Source organism: Rhea americana, unplaced genomic scaffold (assembly GCF_003343005.1).
Source record: "Rhea americana isolate MKP2758 unplaced genomic scaffold, rheAme1 scaffold_70, whole genome shotgun sequence".
Classification (NCBI taxonomy): Eukaryota; Metazoa; Chordata; class Aves; order Rheiformes; family Rheidae; genus Rhea; species Rhea americana.
The window spans coordinates 2,757,883-2,779,826 of record NW_028186868.1 but is presented as its reverse complement, the minus strand read 5'-3'; the positions used below and the strand labels follow the sequence as shown (position 1 = coordinate 2,779,826).

General features: G+C 38.3%; 1 protein-coding gene across 3 annotated transcripts; it reads right to left on the bottom strand.

Annotated features, from left to right (window-relative positions):
• Nucleotides 1-1,373: 1,373 nt before the first annotated feature.
• Nucleotides 1,374-14,306, bottom strand: RPP40 (ribonuclease P/MRP subunit p40). 3 transcript variants are annotated; one of them, XM_085321626.1, is made up of 8 exons: nucleotides 14,084-14,306; nucleotides 12,012-12,156; nucleotides 10,574-10,642; nucleotides 9,072-9,167; nucleotides 7,918-8,043; nucleotides 3,598-3,796; nucleotides 3,162-3,296; nucleotides 1,374-1,672 (listed from the first exon to the last, which is right to left on the bottom strand). In XM_085321626.1, exons 1-8 carry the CDS (start codon nucleotides 14,207-14,209, stop codon nucleotides 1,474-1,476), a joined length of 1,095 nt encoding a protein of 364 aa, XP_085177752.1. In that variant the 5' UTR covers nucleotides 14,210-14,306; the 3' UTR covers nucleotides 1,374-1,473. The 3 variants fall into 3 exon arrangements, with proteins under 3 accessions (XP_085177752.1, XP_085177754.1, XP_085177753.1); XM_085321628.1 differs by having other exon boundaries at nucleotides 14,056-14,120; XM_085321627.1 differs by lacking the exon at nucleotides 3,162-3,296.
• Nucleotides 14,307-21,944: the final 7,638 nt, after the last annotated feature.

Genomic DNA, 21,944 nt, shown 5'->3' with positions numbered 1-21,944 from the left:
AGAATGTGCATTACACTTTTCAGTATGGCTATACACAGCATGGTGGTAAAGCAGGTTAAGTATCAGTTTTCTAAAACAAGGGAACATTCTCCTTTTTGCTGAAGGGAAGAAAGTTTTTTTAGAATCAGTTTATTAGAATATGCCAGAAAGATGACAACATTCACTGGAGTAGCAACAACACTTTCCATTGTCCAACTTTGCGTGAAGATTTAGACTTTTAACTTTGTATTACTACTTTTCTGCAGGTTTGACTGCTGCAGAAAATTGCTGGCTTGTCAGAGTTGTGCATTTGTGAAAGATGTAACAGAATTGAGCAAAAGCGATGCTGTTTACTGAAGGTGCATGACAAACAAAAAATACCATGCAATAAATCAATGATGATGATTCATTCAATAGAATCAATCGATCAATAACTTCTATTGGGCTCTCTCCTTTTCTGTGCTGCTGATTCTGATGGGAGATCTTAATGTTTCCTCTACAGCTATGCCCCAACTTCTGCTACCAACCTCTCCATCTACCAAGCGAACAGCTTCTACTGTAGCACTGCATTGGTACTTTAATGATACGTACCCTCTCAACAAAAATAGTTCCAAGAATCTCAAGAGAAGTTAAACTGATTTCTTTAGAACTGCCTATGCCCTTAGGATGACTGTTTATCTTTAAAGAAAGCTGTTTCACTTCAACTGCACTGTTTGAGGGTAGGTCCATCATGTTCTTCCCAAATGTGAGCATGTCTCCAGTAACTGATGAAGTCTTAGCTCTGTAAGTTGCCCTGCAAGTAGGAATCACAAGCTGCTTTTAAAAGTAGAGATTTGGGGTGTATGTGTCTGTATGGGAAAAGTGTAGATAAAGAAAGTGAGGAAGATCCATTTGTATCACTGCTAAAAATGAATTTCTTCTTTATGGTAATAGTGATCTACAAAAACAAAGCAGGTCTGCTACCTTTGCTTTTTCCACATTTGAGAGGTGCTCCACCCACTCTTACATAGCTCCTCCTCACCTCCATTCTTTTCCTTTCCCCTCCCAAACATCTCACTTTTTTCCTTTAAACCAGTATATAGGCTGGAAAAACATGACTTTGAAGTTTTTCTGGATCTTTAAAGCATGAAGACATTAAGCTGCAAAATGAACTTTCCTCCCAAGTATTTTAGCTAACAATCTGGAAACAAACTTTCAAATTCTGGGTAACACCTGGGTAAAAAGAAACACCACCTATAGTCAATTCCTGAGAACTAAAAAATCTTCTTAAAGCTAAAACTGTGGTCTTTCAGAAGACATTGTATGACCATCAAGAAACAAAAATCCATTTATTTCATTGCGAGTCACCTTTAAGGAGATATAAATAATGGAAAAAAAACACAACATCCTCTTAGTACTTAACTTATTATCCAATTATTTTTTATAAAAAGTATCTTATTAGGTTTCTGTACAATAACATGAAATTATTAGAATGCTTTTTCCATAGACAGAATTTCATGGAGGACAATCATCATTCGTTCCTACAGCCATCTGAAGCCAATAGTCCAGGTTTCTAAAAACAACAAAATTGTACAAGTTTTCTCCTCCCTTGTGAAAACCATGTTCGCTTTCTCTCCAGGAAACAGGGCTGTCTGCAAAGCCATGCACAGTTAAGGTCAACCAATGTGCCAGTTTTGGTTCATCAAAATAGCAGCTGCAAGATAGAAAAYAAGTTAATAACTGTAACAGAATAAAGAGTATGTTCAAGTGTACAACAAAGTATAAAATCAAAGACACAGGCATATGGCATAATGCCATAATAAACATTTTTATTTAAAAGAATTAAAAAATCATTTAAGCTGTGGAAGATGCCTACTAAAACCATTACATACTTTTTCCTTTTATCCAGTAAAGAATCTATAACTTCAAATTGCATTATTTTTAAAAGATACAACTGGAAAGTCCAAAGGGGCATTGTTTTTCAACTGATGCTCCAGGATTAATACAGAGTAAGATGGAAGTGTAAAGTTAAAGCGCAAATTGGAGCATCTATTTTAAAGAATTTTAAAATGCTTTAGTACATAATAAATAAAGATATATATCTTCTAGAAGATATTAGGAAATGAAATGTGATTGACTCTTTAGTATTCCCACTACATTATTTGACAGGTAAAACTGCAAGTTATAACTTAAAAATAGTTATAAAGTGTAAACTAGCTATTCTGAATYTCCTAAGACATTCTTTCACCTTTCAAGAACATTTACTAAGAGCAGTCACTATCAGAGCAAGAGACGCACAGTCAGACTATGGTTGACACTAACACTTTTACCACCAGAAAGGAAACGGATTAACAAACGATCAAAACCAGACATTATCCACTGGTCTTAAGCAAAGACTAAAAGCCAAGTGTATCTGTGTTCTAACCCTAGTCTACAAGCTTTCAGCATGAGATTTGAAAATTGCTCAGAGAAGCAACAACAATACTCCAGACAAAGCAACAGCAATATTGTCACTTGTCATGCTGCAACYATTAGTCACCAGCCACTCCACAGGTTTTCTTACACAGAGCCAGGAGCTTCCAGAATTTGCTATCAGTAGCAGCAGCACTAGTGTACAACATGCTTAGATATTGCGACAATCTACAATACACCAGTACCATGTAGCTTGATATTCAATTAAAATTACAGATACCCTGCTCATCACTATGCAATGCCACGTTATACCACTTGACACACACACAAAAAAAACTATTATAAGTTAACTTGTCGCAACACCACAATAACAATGTGAAATACTTTTTTGGTATCGCAAAGGATTCCAATCAGACTGTACATCAACAGTTAAAAGTGCAAATCAAGTGTGTTTCAGAGTGCCAGACTATCATAGAAAATGGAAATTTGAAAGATGTGTGAGCTCAGTGGAGCCATTGATTTTAGAAATTAAGATAAAAAGCAAAGTCAGTATTAGAATATAGGGCAGGCATTCTCAAATTTGAAGTACCCAAAATTATTTATTGYTTTTTTATACCATTGCTAAGCTTCTTGCTAGTTTCCTAATTAAAAAGTATCTTCATTTTGTGTACTGTTTTTGTTACTTACCTCCAACAGCACTAGTGAAAGTAAGTATTTAAAAGCGATTCTGAGAAGTAAAAACTTCATGTAGAGTATARATGTTTTAATCATGTACCCCTGTCAACCCTTACCACAGCTTTTCCAATAACTGAATTATCGTCTCAGGAATTATGAACCCTGTGATTGTGCACAAGAAAGCTTGTTCCACTACTGTGTTGGGCTGAGGACAGCAGTAGGTTGATAAAAAACTAAAAGATTTGTTGTCTCTGGAAAAAAAACAAAAAGCATAGCTGAAATAAACATATTTTAGGTCTTCTACCGTAAGTCTTCCTAATGCTATCTACTACCAAGCAAATAATATTTGTGTATATCATCTAAATTATACTCAAACAGTTCAGATGTCATGCGCATCACCAAAAATGCAAATAAGTTATTCAAGACTGTTAAACAAGCACGTAAATACTTCGCAGGCATTCCACTTACAGAAATATGCCTTTTCTTACTTAAAATATTGTGGCTTTCCTTACTTAAAAATATATTTAAAATCAAACAAGTTCAGATACTTACAAACTAACTTGATTCAAGACAGCCCCTAACCATTCAAACAGTTCCTCTGTGCTGCAYGACTCTTCTGGCTTTCCTTGTAGTTCATTGCTTTGTAACACTGGACACTGCAAATCTCTTAATGTGCTGAATGTTATTTTTGGCTTCAGAGCCTGTATTTGGGTTTTGGGAAAGTATGACATCAGTGTTGATCCCTCTGTACCTTAACAACACAACACCACAAAGAGCTGTTATAAAACTACAGAACAAAGGGAGCACTGAATACATGAAATCTTCATACATGCACTGTTAGGCAAATAGAATGCAAGGTTAAACTGCAAATAAAACCTTATAGGCTATTATCTATCTTTTGCAAAAGCCATAGAATTGTCATTTTCATTATTCTCTTGGAAGTAAGAATTAGTTCAAGATCTAGCAATTTCGTACAGCTCAGTAAAAGTCCTATTTAACTGGTATATAAAGAAAGAGATTTGCCAACAGAAAATTCAAGCATTTTAACTGGAAAAGTAATTCAGTATTTCAGCAAGAGGGATAGGAATATGTATCGAAGACATATATGGAGATAACGCATCCAGAACCAGGTAGAGGGAAGTAAATTCAAATGAACTCAAGTCATATTCTCCCTCCAAAAGCGTTGAATACCTGGAGAACCTCAAGATCACTAGCTCAACAAGAACAGTCTTCTAGAGACAYGTGACATCTAGAAGCATGAGCAAGTCTGACAGAATCACTGGTGGCAGCCCAGCAGATCTCAGGAATACCTTGCAAAAAATTATTAGTGTGCATTTCTCCTGCAACATGCCTTGACAACCACAGGATATTTCCCTTTTCTTTGTCCTAGAAGACACTCAAAGTCTGCTGTCTAGCAGGTCAAATTAGTGGTTCTTTTAGTCTCTCATCTGAAGACAGGAACATATAAGAACCATTCTAAGATGTATTATCCCATCACCTAAAGAGTGCACACTTGATATTCCAGGTGTGACAGGAAAGTTCAATTTAGGAAGGAATACTGGAAAAATTTGAGATTTATATGAAATCCTGAAATCACCTTCAGATAAGGTGTATTTGCAAGGTAGTATCATCTCAGAAAAAAATCCAAAGTAGTCATCAAGACTAGAAGCTCTCCTACCCACCTCACTGTGAATCATAGAATGAATCATAGAATGATAAAGTTGGAAGGGACCTCTGGAGATCATCTAGTCCAACCCTGAGCATGGCCCATACGGGGACTGAACCCACGGCCTTGGCATTAGCAGCACCACGCTCTAACCAGCTGAGCTAAACCTGTGGCGTCTGCCATCCTAGAACCCAGCTTTTCCTGAATAGTGGGAAAGTAAACAGGTGATTACAAGCTGAAGAACAGATTCACCAATGACATGAAGATGAATTCAAGGGTTCATGGAGGGAGCAGGACTTCAAAGGGAGAAAGAAGAAGGGGCAGGAGAGAAATCCATTACTTCAGTTCAGAGGACAGAAGAAAGTGAGACAATCTCAAATATGGTACAGATAKAGTAGCTAGATGCACTATGGCCGATCTGTGGGAAAGGTCAAGTATCTTCTACATCTAGTAAGTAATCCAAAACGGTAGACAAAAATCAGATCAAGGATGCAGTGCAACARCCTAGCTACACATATTGTCAGAAGAAATCTGATCCACTTGCCTGTATAAYGCTAAAACTATAAAAACCTAATCTACACTTGGAGACAAACACCTCACAAATAAAGGGATATTAACMAAATGCCTTTTTGAAGCAATAAGGTAACTGATGCAAAATCGATTCTCCTGCATTTGATACTCTAGATAAAGCATTATTTCTTGGTAGTTATTACTTTAAGAAAATGTAAAAATGTAGTTTGTTACTCATGAGAAGCCAGAAGTTTAGAAAAGCATTCAAATTACCCTTGTAAAGGCAAGTATGAACAAATGAAACTCAAGAATAGGATAGAATAACTGGGGATCCAATATCCAAGGCCCATTACCAAAAAGTTATGAACTGCCTAAATTCCATCAGCCATACCTATCTTCCAATGGACAATCTTTTAGGGGAACAGAAAAGGGCTAAGCTGATCCCTTTTAACAGTCCTTCAGAAAAGGCTGTTGAAGTGCAAAAGGGTGCAGGGACAAGGAGAGGCAGCTATTCAACTCTTGCTAATTTGTTTTTTGTTTTGAAGTCTGAAAAATGCTAGAACAGGTGATCCTTCTTCAGATTGTGCTTCCTATAGGCCTTCATTATACTAACAGGATGTATATAGGATGTATAATATTTCCCCTGAATTCTTAGTCAAATGTAAAAACTTATACAYAAACTACAAATGTCCATTCCAAATGGGAGCCTCAGCTATAGTCATAGCTTCAGGAAATTCCAAAGGCTACAGCCAAGACTTCAACACAACAATTCTTCTAGCTACGGCATAGCTTCTCCTGTCAACAACAACCAGGCACATTGTCAAAGTTCTTTTGGAGGCCAATGACTTTCAGTTAAGAAACATTTAAAATTGTCACAGAAATTACAGCAAAAAGAAGAGAAAAGAAAAAGATTGTTTTCAATCTGTCATTAGAGACATGAGACATTTCACGTTCCCCTTTTCTGTTTCTCTCAGTGCCAGAACCACACACACACACACACAAAAAAAAAAAAGGTACGAAAACAGAAAACCTTGCTTGTGGAAAATAAAAAGTCTTGTTTATAGATTTGCAGCAGAGCTGGCCATAGCAAAAAACACCAGGTATCAGCACTAAGACTGTAAGTAGAACATTCATGAAGGATGAGGAACTTCAGGAGGAAATACAGTCCTTCCTTCCCCTTCCAGAAAAATCTACAGGATGCTTCATATCTATTAATAAAATCTATAAAGATTTTATTTTCAGCAGTAGAACTAACAGTCTTTCGTATGTTATAAGCACTAGATTCCTGCACAAAAAGCACTCAATTTTAACTCCATATTCAAAAGATGACTGAACTATAGTTTTTGGAGAGTAAAAAACAAGAAAAGGAATGCTATTCTTCCTGAATACTGCTACACTGGCAGCAGCAAACATAAGAAGCATACCAGCCCTAGAAGCATTTTGCTCTCTGCCCAGGGTCAATAAATCCAAGCAAGCTGAGTCTTTGGATCTCTGCTACCTTAGTTGAATTTATGTCACCATTTATGGTAGCAAGAGTCTTTATTCTTTTATCCTTTCCTGAAGAGGAAGACAAAGTGGGGATGTAAGCCTCTAAAATTCTGCTGTATCACCCGCAGAGAAGAATCCTTGTCAAATAATTAGTACTTAAAAAGAAAAGGGGTTGAAGGAACATGAAGGACTCAAATGAAACATAGGACAGTACTAAAGGGTGCTGTAAGGATTTTTAATTTCTCAAGTCAGTAACTCTTTCTCAGACTTGGTCTTGAAGAGTCAAAAACCAGTCAGAATATAAAGAACAGAAGTGAAAGCATACTTGAGGACCTCTCAAACACCTYTGCACTGCAGTAGAGTTTCTTAGCGAAACATCACAGCTCTGATGAACAAATACACATTTTTTTTTCTGTAGCASAGACTCCTGCAGTTTCTGTCAATGCCATGCAAATGCTTTATAGTCCTCAATACAGTCTGCTCTGAGGTAATACAAGCAACTGAGAACTTTGGAAAATGACCTTCAGAAGAAAAGCAATAAGTAAATACAGAAAAAAAAATCAATGTCATCAGAAAACAGTACATTTACAAACACTAGAAGATGATTCGAGATGACACAATTTCTAATAACAAGAAACTCACTCTGCTCCAACCTCAACCAAGTGCTTGAGAATAAAATGAAGAAACATGGGATATTGTCTGCATCAGTATATACAGCACCTGACAAAACCAGAGACTCCATACATGCTCTATAGCTACTGTTGAAGCATAAACTTCTCCATCTCAAGTACTTTGACAACACAACACCAAATCTGTACCACATACACATTAATAAATTTTTAAAAATTGTGCATTAATAACAATTACAGATGCCACAGATTTATAAAGAAGAGGCAGTGCTATCAAAGAGGTAAAATTAGGCCAGCAAGCTTATCCTACAGGAAAGACAGGGAAAGGAAACAACTAACTCCCATGAATCACTACTGCCTTCCTGAACTGAAATTGGTGTATAGGAAGTTACATACACACACGTATATACAACAAAACAAACAAACAAACAAGCCAACAGCTCACCCAAGCAAACTTAAATCAATTTTTTCCCTCCACTAAAAACATGGTTTGACAATCATTAGAAAAGAACAGTTAACTAGGAATATTTAAGATTCCAGTGTCAGTTACATTTTAGATTTCTGTTTTGTTCTTATTACCTGTATTATACCAAGCTAGCAGAAAGTCAAATTCTAAAGGTTTCTTTTCTTTCAAGGCCCAAAGCACCCTCTTATGTTTCTTACTGTCAGGATGAAAGCTGGAATCTGTCAAGTCAATAGTTATAACTGCAAAAATAAACAATAGCAAGTTTTACTCAATGGAACTCAATTTTAATATTAAATGTTACAAGAATTAAACAAATTAAAGAAACCAGAAAAAAATAAACATCCTTTTGACAGGTACAGAATTTTTATGAAGTATTTAATTAAGCAAATGCTATTCCCCATTTTGCCAATGAACATTCTTCTGCCACCCTTATTTTAATACATTTTGTAAACTGCCTTCTAGGGACAGGAGGGATAGACTCCTTTTGTAAAACCAGTAACAGAAGTCACAGAAGAGTGGATTTAAAAACATCTTAGTAACTAGTAATTAGCACTAAACAAGCTAAATCTTCTAACACTAAAAGCCATGTGTATGGCTACAACACAWTTTTAACAGTTTCTCCATATAAGTTAGTCCCAGGCTAAAAGTTGCATTTATTTTTAAGATGGAAACTGCAACATACATTTTATTTGACAAATTGAATGGTAAAACGATATCCTGTTATGCCAAAAATATTTTTGTACATAACAAACAAAATGTACAACATTCTCTGTATCCGTTCAAAAATATTATTTTTTTTTCAGTACCTAGTAGATATATGCTATTATTTTAAATGACAAGTGTAATAGAATTCTCCCTCTCAAAAACGGAATCTTGGATGACGTTCTTTGCTGAATTTTTGGAGCGTGCAAATTATAAACTTTGCCTTAATTAGGTGAGTATTTTCTGAGTAAAATCAGAAAGCATATATACTGTACCCAGTATATAAAAATTTCTGACTCCTGCATCACTCCAGTATAAACAATACTTCTAGAAAAATGTGAGAATTAAAAGTTTTATAGCATTACCCATAAGATCATACATGTGTTTCCTTACAACTGCTTTTTTTCAAAAATTAATGTTTCTCATCACGAAAACCTCGTATGTACATCTGGAAAAATACCACCGAGACACTAATCAATTTTAAGAAGTTAAGTACGGCTAGTTTTACATAAGGTGCTTCACAGACAGATCTGAAATAAGTGCTGTTAACATAAACAGTACTTACTATATCTCATTACTTTTTTGCCAGAATACCGAGAAGGGCGACCTTGCAGTCCAAGTTCTTCATAAGTATCCTTATCCACTGATAAAATTAGTTTTCCTATAAACAAAACAAGCCTTAATACAAATAATCTTCAAAACAGCTCCCTTTCAAGTCTTCTGAGAACCTTTATGCAATGATAGCGCTGGATCCCTTGGATATTACCAATGTAATCCAGAGTCCTTTAGTGCCAGTTAAATGGATTACCTGATTAATCCTTAAAAAAAAGCCAAAACTCAACTACTCTTTGTTACCAAATATGTCTCATGAACCAGAATAAGTGTAATATTATTCCTTAAATACACACAGCTACCATTCTTATCTGTTCTACCTTATTTATATTACCCCAACCCTTCCTATACTTGTCCCCTAGCATTTGCTGTATCATTTGTTGAACACTGGGCCTGATTTTGCAAATATTCATACATACACCACACAACCAAATATAAAAGAGTAGTTCTACCAACCCCAATGGGACTGCTCACATAAGTGAAGATAAGAATTTATTGTTCTAGAGCATATCTGCTTATCACTAATCCCACTTCCAGGTTCATGAACCTGGATCTGCCGCTCTGTACAGAACTTCCACAAAGCTCTTAACCACAGTCTTTTGAATACAAGCAATGGCATAATACATAATATAAACAAATAAGGCTGTTGCTACAAATTTGGGAAGGTGGCATCACCAGGAATTCTAACATTGGTTCACACTAAGTGTGTATATCTTGTAACAATTAAATCATACAAACTTAATCACTATTAAGTTTCCATTCTGCTAGGTCTATGCAAATACAGCACACAAAGGACTTCCTGCTCTGAAGAATCTGAATTTACTGATGCCCTGATTAGCACCTGTTACTTTTAAAGATTTTAGGCTAGAGGGTTGATGAACTAATTTTTATGTCTATTATATTTGATAAASAAGATACAATATAACCCCCAAAATATTGCTCCATTGTTTGCTTTGCATGAAAAATCTCACCTGAAAAGTAATCAGAAAATCACAGAATGTTTTGTTATAAAACTCTGATGGAAATACAATAGAGTATTTTAATATGTTACACATTTCTCAAATAATGAGCACTGAGTAGTTAATAAGATTTCCTAAACAGTGCTTATTTTATTAAAAGATGTGCTTTTTTGATACAAATTCTCTTTTTAAGATCAGTAGGAAATAGGTAGTTGGAACAGAGATGGAACAAAAATATTCCTTGKTAGCATTTGCAATGACAGCTGAAGCACTGACAATCTGACTCTGTAAGTGAAACTAATTTTTACTTACTTTTCTAAGAAATAAAGTAATTTAACAGCATGAATCAAGCAATAACTTAAAATGAAATATTTTAATAATACAAGCATATTTTTAATAAAGTAGCAACTATAGAAGATACTATACTTTCCAGTTTACATCATTCCAAATGAAAAAGAGACTATAATCATTATGTGTTATTAAAAAAAAATCATACCAGTTGGTAGCAGAGCTGCAGTATTATCTTGATCAATTTTTGTGTTATAGGTAAGTGCGTAGCATGAACCTTTAACAGTGAAACAGAAAACCGTGAGATTACACATTAGAAAGATATGACAACATGAGACTCATCTCAAGATAACAGARCCTGCCAAATACTGTTTGAATCATTCTTGATTTGTGTTTTAATCAACTAACTTTCTTCCACCTTCTCAAAAAGGCATTTTGTTATTATCCTTATAAACCTTATATTAGCACTATTTTAAAGGATCTGTAACACAAATAACAAGCAATAATGCCCATACAAAAAACACTATTTCCACTTATGACCTCTCCTACTCTGTAAATGGAAAAAAAGTTTTTTCCATACACTTTTCAGCTATCAGTTCACCTAAAAATAAGATGGAAGATACTTGTACTACTCAATATATTTTGTAGTAGTTTTTGCCACAATCTATTTCCTTTTCTAGAAATCAAGAGTCAGATCCTGTAAACTTGGCATATAACATACCGCTTCCATAAAACTACTAGCATAAAACCTATTAATGAGACTAAAGAAAACAGGAAACATAGTCCTCCACTAAGCAAGTAATGTATCTCTTGTTCTCCCATTTCTCTTATATGTTCTCTTATGTCCTTTAAAGCTTTTTTTTTCTCTGTCAAGTCATCTGAAGGGAACAGCATTTATCTTGAGCTCAACATGTGCTCTAGTAGACGAAACCAAAATGCTGTGAATATGCAATAAAAGCAAGTTTGCTGGGCAAAGGCTGCATCTTTCCTCACATCCACTTTGCTCTTACTGTTCAGGGATGACCCACTACAACTCTACTAGCAACAAAAGGCTATTTTTTCTCTTGCAAGGGAAGCCTAGGCTTTGCCAGGTGTGGAACACAGTTCTGAGCTGAATTATGAGGAATCAGAAGTGGAGAAGGAGCTATTTCTGCAGGAATCTAAATAAAGATGAGAGGTAGAAGATAAATAATTGAGAGGATATATGGAAACACTTTTGACAGCTGGTTTGTAGAATTAAGACGTGATAGGAAGAAACGAAGACATTAGGCTACACAAGGCTGACTTTATGCGAACTAGAGATGCAATTTTTTCATTAGGAGCACAATAAATTATAATATTAATTAGAGAGAGAATCATGGGTCTGAAAGTTGATTTTTAGGGAACAGAAAATATGCATCATATGGAAACTGCAGAAAAGGGGGGGAAGAATGGGCAGAACAACCACAGAAGGATCTGTCAGGTGTAAAYATATGCTGACACACCACAAAGCAGAAAAAAACAGACCAAGAAATGCATGAGGAATTTTGTTAGTACTTCCTCCCTTCCTTTAAAATACTTTTTAAAGCATATAATTACTGAAATTTATTGTGTCGTGAAGAACATATAATATTACTGTATTTATCACATTCTGATTACCTCCTTACCTTTCTTCACAAAAGTATCAATGAATTCATGAGTGACCAATTGATGAAGTGATAAATTCCTCATCAGATAGTACTCTCCAACATCTGCAATCGTACTTTTCAGCACTTCAGGTAGTATGCCACATTCAGGGATCAAAAAAGACACCTATTAGGAACATATTTGTAACTTTAATCATGTCCAGAAATTATTCTGGGGAAAAATGGAGAAATATATATTAAAAGAAATTTATTTTTGAGGAGATCATTATGTTACATCAAAATGACATAAATAAAAAATGTTAGTACCTTCAAAATTTAACAATTTTCACAAAGTCTCCACGTACAGCAATAAATAGTTTTTTGCATTTTATATGCTATACAATAGCACTGGAGATGTTATGTAACAAGACAATTCTACACAGCATGACCTGACTAAAGATCTTGTTTCAAGTCATGATAAAGTTAGCTTAGACAATTTCCTACGGCCCTTTTTGCAAGATGCAGTTATAACTAAGAATGTATGCTAGTCACTTACATAACCACCATTAAAAATGAAAATCGAAGTAGAATTTAAATCTCTTTTTGAACAAATACATATTACTGAAATATTCTGAGGATTAGCAGGGTGAAGACACCACCAGACAAAAACCTGAAGATGGTCTTATTAGTGACAAAATAATCACAAAAAATTGTAAAGTCTTTTTCCTTTTTAAAAGACACATTACAGCTAAGATTTCAGTAACAGGTTGCTAATCTAATTAGGAAACTAATTCTCAAAAGGGCTGAGCACCTAGCTGTTCTTACCAAATTCAGCACTCAGTCTTTCAGTCCAATTGCTTACCATTAATATCTATTTACTCTGTTTAAAGCCTTTGCTCTAAGTGTTTCACTGATCAAGAGAATTTGTAAGTCCAGGATTCCAGAGCAAACAAGTTTATCACCAGGATAGGCACCAAGCTTCCCAATAACTGTGTGCTAGCAGAGGAAAGGTCCTCCCTGCCCCCCACATCACACACCAAGAAAAAAGGTTTTGCAGAGCAAAATAGCTCTCAGAGGATAGGTACACAACTCCTTTGGCACACAACACACACAAGAGAAGTAACTGCTTACCGCACAGWAAAAACCAGTTACCTACTAGAAAAATTCCTTAGGCAAGGACATAGACAGGATCTGACCAAAACCTGCAAGAGTCTAAGACGGCAGTAAGCAGACAAACACTGAACACAGCAGCATTAAGTTGTCTAAAATAAGGAAGTAGTTGTTAATAACAGTAATACATAATACTTTGGGAGAAGTGGAGATCACATGAGAAAGGCCTTTCAGGGCATACCTGAGGCCAGGCTTCAGTTGAAACACGATAGCCCTCACTGCTTTGACTTTTGCGGATACAGTCACCCCACATTACTCTCTCCAGGCACTAGCACAACTGAACGTGGTCACCTCTTCCACCAGTTCACCCTTCATATATTCTGGTTGTGTTGGTTCTGCTCTGTGAGGCACTGCATGCTGTGCCAGACCGCCAAGTTAACGTGGCCAAAAAGTACTTTTCTTCTCTTTCTGTCTCCCCTCCCCCAAAGATGTGTGCAGGTTACCTCTGACAAGGATGGGAAACTGTTATGTGAGCAATGGCTCTTGGACCAGTCCACAAYGACACAAACCAGCCTGGCAAAACAGCCACAGAACCAATTGAGCCACAGAACCAACTCCAAACACGAGCACTTTGCTCGGATTGAGGCCTGTTCTGGTTTTCCTCGGGGCAGGCGGGGATGTGTGGGCCTGTTTCGAGGAGGGATTTCCAGCAACTCAGCCTTTTTACCACGGGAGAATCACGCCGACAAGCAGCCCCGCGTAGGCTGGCCGCGCTCCGCTCGAGGCCCACTGTAAAAGGGGGCTGCCAGCGCGGCCACCCTGCCTGAGGAGCCCTCTCTCCTCGCGCCCCAGAGCCACCAACGCCGACGCTCGCGCGACAGTCAACGCGCGCAGCGTCCGTTAACCGCCGCCCCCCCCGCGCCGCGCCAGCTCGGAGGCGACAGCGGSGTAGGCGGAGGGCGGGGAGGCCCCTCACCGCCCGTCCGGCGGGCGAGCGCACTCACGCGGCAGTTGTAGGCGTGGTCCCGCACGTGCGCCGCGTGGCGCGAGCGCGCGTGCCGCGCGTGGCTCTTCTCGCACACCAGCAGGTGCCGCGGCGCCTGGCGCAGCCGCCGCAGCGGCACCGACATCCTCCCGCTGCTCCCCAGCGAGCTCCGCGCGCCGCGGGAGGGGCGGGGCCGGGCCGGGCCGGGCCGCCGATGGGGGAGCGGCCCCAGCAACGTCACCCGCCTCGCCGAGGCAGCGCGCGGAGAGCGAGCGGGAAGCGGCAACGGAGCTGTGCCATGAGGTCACTTCCGGGTCCGTCGGCGGCGCGGCCGCGGGAGATGCGCGCATGCGCGGTAGCGGGGCGCGGCGCGGTGGGCGTGTGTGGAGCCGGGCGCGGCCTCGCAGCCGGCGCGGGCWTGMGCGCGTGTGCGCGCACCGCKCCGCTCGGCTCCGCGGTTTTGGCGTTCGCGGCGTCGGGAGCACCCCAGCATGCGTCAGACCGCGAAAAACCGCGCGCTTTTGCTTTTCAAATAAAGGGATCTGTTCCAGAAGTAGCCGCCCTGCGGTCCGGCAGTGCCGGCGGTGGGCTGAGGCCCAGGCCGGGAGGGCGAGCGCTGACTAGCGAACAGCTCCGCGAGCCCCGCGGCTCGCGGCGGCGCGTGGAAATGCCTCTCTCCGTGTGGATGCGGCAGCAGTGCCATATCCCGTCTCCCRCCTGCGCGTTGCGAACGCCTGCTGAGCGTGGTGGGCAGCTCCCCTGACCAACATGGTACCGCGCTGTGGGGCGGCGGGGGGGCACCCTGTTGCAATTAGGAGGGGAGGCCTCCTAATTGTTGTGGGCCGCTCGGGTGCGTTTCCCATTAGGGAATGCTTTTAGGAGACATGGACGCTTGGAGGGAGAGTTAAGACCACTGGAAGTATGTCATGGTATGTGGGCACCCTTCARAGTGCCAAACACGCTTCCATGTGAGCAACCTTTGTTTTTCTGCACTCAACAAACATGGGAAATACGTAAACGTAAGAAGCTGCAGAGGTGCTTGAGCCCTGTGRGACAGGCCATTATCAAAATTCTATCCATGGCCCACAGGATCCCATGGAGATACACTGAATATCTGAATTGCTACTGAACAAAACTGGACCTGTTAGAACTCAGGGCATGTTTGTAATAGCATCTGCAGTTCTACAAGATAATGAAAAAAGATCTTGTCTTCTAGTCTTCTACTTTGGCTCACACTGAATAGAATTACTCAGTTTAGTAAGCACTGTGCCAAAAATTTACTCTTCTCCGCTTACTTGAGTTATTCTCTTCTTGGTCCCCTAGTCCTCTTAGTTCCTTTGTGTGCCCTTATTTAATTTTAAATGGTACCCAAGAACTTTTTTTTTTTAATTATTTACTATGCTCTTTCTATGCACTGTATAAGGCTATATTCAAGTCTACTTGAAACATCTCCAAGATGTGTTCGGTAAACACCCATCARGCCGGGAATGCTGAACCTCAGGTGTTAAACTAGTTTGACACAGGAGTTCCAGAGATCACAAGCTCAGTCRATGAAGATCTTGACCTGCCTTTCTAGATTTTGTCAGATGGTGAAGCTCAGGAGTGTGTGAGTTTGATTACTCAGCTCTTCTGGGTGTTTGAATGTACAGGAAAAAAGCTTGTTTTTGTTGCTAAACTGATTTTAAGGTATAGATTGTGGTAAGATCTTTTGGTTAACAGTTTTGTTATGCAGATATGAATCATCAAATTCCTATGATTTTACTAATTCACCAGATACAAATTGTCATGGTTTGATGTTTGATTCTAGCACCCGTGTTCATTGCTTGATCAGTTATTGGCTGCTTGACTGAGGTAAACAGATTGCATTTATGTTTTTTAGATACGCTTTCCCAGTGTGATGAGTTTGTGGCTCAAGCTGCAGTGTTGTGCGCGTAAAGGCTCCAATTCTGGCAGCTACTCCAGTTTTCTGGTGTTCTGTCAACATTTGGGTCTCTGTGATRTTGCAGACTTAATAACTATAAAAAGCTAGCCGTGTGAAAAGGCTCGTCTTCGCAAGGTCTGTGTGCAGAACTGCACTTGCATGACGGAAGGAGAAATGCTACTGAGAGGTTACTAGTTCAGTGCTTCTGGCTTGTTAGGCTGATTCAGACCCACTTATTTCTGGGTGCTTGCTTCCCAATYTCTTGTTTACTAAAATATCATTAAGCCACTGTTGCTCTGAACTCAATGGCTGTATCCTCTGACCTGTGTACTAAAGTACACATCTTGAGGTCGCCATCTCATTAACATTTATAGAAAAGGTCTGAATTCTGCACTACATTGCCTCTACAAATTGGAATATTTGGATTATTATAAATCAGAAATGGCTTTTGCATACATAATCAGAGTAGCCTTCTAATTTAAAGCGTGCAGAAATGAAGGGGAAAAACACTACTTGATTGATGTCAGTTGTTATACACAAAGGCTGAAACCTCTGTGAGTAGACAAGTATTACACTGTGATGATCAGAAGGCCTCTGTTCTGCTAAAGAGGTGAAAAGTTCAAGTCTCTGATCAATAAGCCCAGAGATCTAAAGAGGAAATTTGTCCATACTCAAGGCAGCCTGTGGAGTATGTTTTTGTCTGTTTTTTTTTTTTTTTTTTTTTTTTTTTTTTTTTTTTTTTTTTTTTTTTTTTTTTTTTTTTTTTGTGAGTGTCTCTATGCTAATATAATTTATACTTCCTGCTGGGGATAAAAATAAATAGGAAGAGAAATGTGAAAAAAAAATACTTTGGGGAAGGGTAACAATCAAGATGCATGGTTACATATTCAACATGGTATTTCAGGGATCCTGGCAAAAGTGTAGTTCACTGCAGCTCAATGGAACATTGAATGATTCACATTGCTGTTCAGGCAGTTTGCTTCACCTATCAGGTAATGAAAATTAACCTGCCCTTTCTCTAATACATTGTGTGTCCACTTGAGGACTCAGTCTCTGTAAGTTATCACAATTTCCCTAGAGGTTTCACAGCAGAGACTGGGTAATGCAGTTTTACAGCAATTCAGTTTCTRCATATTTGAAGAGAATTACAGGCTATAGTCAAGAGGAAAGAAATGCCTTGAGGCAACCTGTGGAAGTAGCTTGGAGTAAGGTCTCTAAAATATTTCCTGGAACTAGTAAAAATTTTATTGTGTTTTTTTATAAACTGATTGAATTTGGAAAAAAAAAACTAATCTTCACATTATAGAGAATATTTCTTGTTGCAAAAGCCAGCTACTTCTTTCATGTATTGTTTCACTATTGAAAAACAATCCTAACTTACTCAATCTGGTGGTTTTTCTGTGATTAYAAATTTTATATGATAAGATGCCTACAGTTGTGTACAATCAAATCTTTAAAACATTTGTCGTATGCATTTTGAATTGGGTTTGTGTCTTTACACTGTATCCAAWTTTTTTTTCTTTTTAAATATTGTTGATTGTAAAAGAAAAGAAGATTGTCTAAATCTTTTAACCTTGGCCATTGTAATCAGTACTTTATAGAACAGAAGCAAACAGATCTTTCTGACGCCTTGTTTATCTGAAATTAATAAAGTGTRTAAGACACTATTAGCTTACAATTTTGGGACTAACTGAAAAATGGTATTTTACTTGATCAGTGTTAACTGCTTTTTTCATTGAGGAAAGTAGAAAGATGGTAAAGCTATGGAAAGTTAGCTTTGTATCCTATTTTTACACACCCAGGTCCAAATGTTCAGAGCAGTGGTGAATCCCACTCAGACTTGTTTTTCCGGGAGATTATAAACAAATCTTCTGCCAAGCTGCTCCCCAAAGAAGCTTTTCAAGCCAGGAAGAACGCTGAWTGCTAAGCACCTACTGAGTCGCTGGTTTTGGTATAAATGCAATCAAAAAACAAAAGTGTTTCTTTCCAAGTTAAAAAAAAAAGTGATCTAGGAAACCTCACACTCACTCTTGTGACACTAAGGTGAGACAATAAATTAGATAGGCAGATAGATCTGACAGGCTTCTGGGGAGCAGAAATGTTTCTCATCTGTATTCAAGAAGAGTCTTTATATCTACTTGCCTACTACAGATCAGACTGTGGTTTGTCATCGCATGGTGATGGGAAATCTTTGTGCGTTTGCTCTCTCCACCCAACCAGATTCATTGTTGTTCACATTAWGGCGGTAGCAAGGCACATGTGTTTTTACAAGATGCCCCTTGGGGCAAGTTATTCCCCAACGTGTGGGGAAAAGTTGGAGTATGTTTCTGTCTTTGCACTTTCTGCAGAAGGGAATGAACTATGGCTGTGTTTCCCTGCTTGCGCCCTCTTTTTCAGGAAATGTCCTCGTGAATGTTTCCACATAGACTCCATCCAGCTAGACCCTCGCTAGGCAATCAATGTGTCCCTCTCCTTGTCCAGTAAYAAGACAGGGAAACATTGCTGCCTTTTGCATTGGTAAATCCTCCCCCTCTAGCTCCGCAGATTACAGCCACCATTTTTTTCAAGTTGTCTAACCAATTAACATGACCAAATTACACTCAGAGCAGTTTTGTTCTCAACCTGTACATAATTTTTCCACTTATATCAATTCATCTACTAAAAGATATTAGCTGTCCTTCCAAACATTGCCTTGGCTATATCCTTAGAGCATTATATTTCCAGTAATGTTAGTACTGGAATCCTGGGATTCCAGCAGGGCACCCTATTCTTTTAATGCACCTTCACAAAAACGCAGAATCCAAAGCAAAGAGAAACATTTCCTCCTCTATGCACCTTTTAAAGGAAGGTTTGTGCTGAAAATGTGAAAGTACTCAAACTAGGGTGCTTTTTCTGTCAAGATCAAAGCAAAGTAACTTTTTTCTGTTTCACTGAATCAAGCTTCCAGTCTGCTTGAAGGGAGAGGATTCACCATTCCCACCAATAAATCATTAATATTTGTTATACCTATTAATTCCTCCTCCTCTGTATTTTGATGCATGTTGTTAATAAATACTCTTGATTGCAAGACTACTGCCATTTTCCCTCACTGAACTGCTTTTCTTACATCTCCAAATCCTAATAGACCCCATATTGCACTTTTTGTGCAAACTTGTGTGGATGTCCATAGATGTTTTGAGGATGGGCAGCAAAATTTGGCCCTGACATTTTCACATGGTCAGTTCAAACATCATTTTTCAGTACCACATCAAGGTCATACTCTTGCCTTTCTCAAACAAAGAGATGCTGAAAAWGCTGCCAGCAGATGAGGAAAGCTGAACAAGATGAAAATAGCTTCTCAGCCAGCTGGAAACCCTGCCATGACTCAGTTCCTCGTGGTCTGGAACGCTGGCATTCCTGAGCAATCCAGCTTGTGCACAGGTAAATTCAACAAAATTCAAAGTTTGATTCTAGAAATGTACTAAAATAGCTGTTCTAGAAAATTAGTTAAGAATGATTTTTCTAGCATAAGCCCCTGTTTCACCATTCTTATTCTGGACTGAAACCTTTTTTTTTCTAAACTTAATTCATATTATTAGGATTAAGAACGGTTACATACAGAGTTGTTCTGAAATACGTATTTTAATATTTGCAACTATGGACATGGAGTTTAATAGCCTAACATACTGTAAGCCACTTTTAAAGATATGACTTAGGGTTTCAGATCATTTTAAAACTTTTAAAAATGTTATTCTCTGTTAGCAGGTTATTCTTATCCTTCCACCTTAGAKATACTTTTAGAGCTTGCACTATTTTGTAGACTACTGCCAAAGCATTAGTCTTATATTGGCATTTAGGTGTTAGAGCATGGCATTTTCACAAGCTGCACTGAAGCCAGGCAGTGTATGCCTATGTCATTCAGAAAGCATTTAAAAAAATCTTATACTGAGACTTAAATGTGGATTCAGATTTCTAAGTTTAAGTTCCCAATTTTTAAGTTTTGAGTGTGAATTCTTTGCAAAATTGTTGACATTGGTGTTAAAAGAATKCCAGAAACACCTTTTAATTGTACATGTAATATTAATAGGCTTTGAACCATTTCCCTTCAGTCACCGGGACACTACAGTGTGAAGACTGAGTTCCATGGGAGAAAGAGGTACGAAACAAGAATCAAGCAACATTCACTTAAAAATCTAACTTATTTATATTGCTAGAAATACTGTCCCCRCCCCTACCTTCAAACTGTGCTGGACAGCAGCTGATACTGATCTGTACTATAGGATCAAACCTGTTGTTAATTGCCRTAATGGGAAGCAAACTAATTTTTGTCTTTATAGCCTGAGTCCTTATGTTATCCCTGCTAGCAGTTTGTGTTTGGATGAGCTTCTTGCTAAAGCTGCTGTTACTGCTTCTGGTCAAAAGCATTGGGGAAACAGGCAAGTCTTTGTATGTGTCTGGAATTTGTTTTTAGATAAAAAATCTAGAAAATAAATGAATTGCACCATCCATTCAGTCAAGCAAGTGTCAAAAATCACTAAATCACTAAGAAGATACAGCATCTCAAGTAAGTCTTTGGACTTAATTTGCTGCTTGGAGTATTAGAGCCTTTTGGGGAGAGAAGAGAAAACTCACCACCTCCACTGCATTTATTTACTGCACTTGAATGTGAGAAATAAGGAAGCTTGTATCTTTTTGCAATTTAGTGCCAATAGTTTGTGGGTCTTCCTGTTCTGTAATATGAATCAATAAATGATGACTTGCATGGATTCGGTGGTAAAATGTAATGATAAGACACCCACTGAACATATGGCAAGAAAGAGACAGATTTTCATATAGAGTCATTAGTCTTTAAATTTGAAAGCAAAAGAGGCTTTACAGTTAAATAAAATACTCTACTTTTGGCCAAGGTAGACCTTTTGTTCTTGGACTGAGAGTGAAGGAACTTGAGTTGAGAGACAGAGGCATCTTTCTTGTGGGGAGATGCCATTTTTTCTTCACTCAGAGAGATAAATAGAAAGTATGTAAAGCTAAGTGGGTTCCCATAGCCTTGTCTGAGGATTCATGTGGTAGAATCTTCAGCACAATGGAAAAAGGAAAGGAAACATGAGGAGGGGAAAAAGAATAATGGGAAGGAGAGAAAATTACTCCTGAAACAGGCAGAAAGTTCAGAGGACATGTAATTTAATTTAGTCATTGAATCCGTTCAGTGTTCCGAATTAAGGTGAATCCATTGCTTTTAAACTTCTACTCAGTTCATTAGTTCGTGATTTCTCTTTGGTTGTTAGGCTGCTCTTCCCTGTGACTCCAGTCTGATTACTAAATCACTCTAAGGCCTCCAAATTTTGGTTGCCTAAAACTGGCCTAGCTACTCTTGGTCCTATTGAGCTCTCCTTAGGTATACAAGTAAAACGATCAGTTTGAAAGGATTTTGGTAGGACTGCTTGTATAAGTAGGAAATAGTAAGAATAAGATAGAAAAACAGAGCCCTAGATTATTATTCTAGATACAGACAGTACTTTCTGTAACCCTGGGATTATGTCATGGGAGACAGAAACACAACTGTTATCAGTCAACTTTGTACCCTTAAATAAAATAACAGTAGCATCATGACAGGCAGTACTTAGTTGAAAGTTCTGTTTGTTTTAGATTTAGTCTACAAGTAGGTTGTATATGATGGAGAGAGGCATTAGTGACCAGAAATCAATTATTAAATTGAGACTCTACAGTTTATGATGTATTTAAAAGAGTCTAAGTTATATTCTGCATTCATCTGCAGCAGTATGAACTGGGAATTACTCCCTAACATCAACTAAATTATTTGTGGTATAAAGCGTCTTGTCAAAAGAGTGACTTCTTAGTGTTGCAAACAGAATAGTTAGAATGCAAAAAAATAAATCTGTTTACTTTATATTCACTGTAATTGTGCATTTCTGTTGTTTGTGTGGGAGCCTGGCAGTACTTCTTGTTTGTGAACACCTTT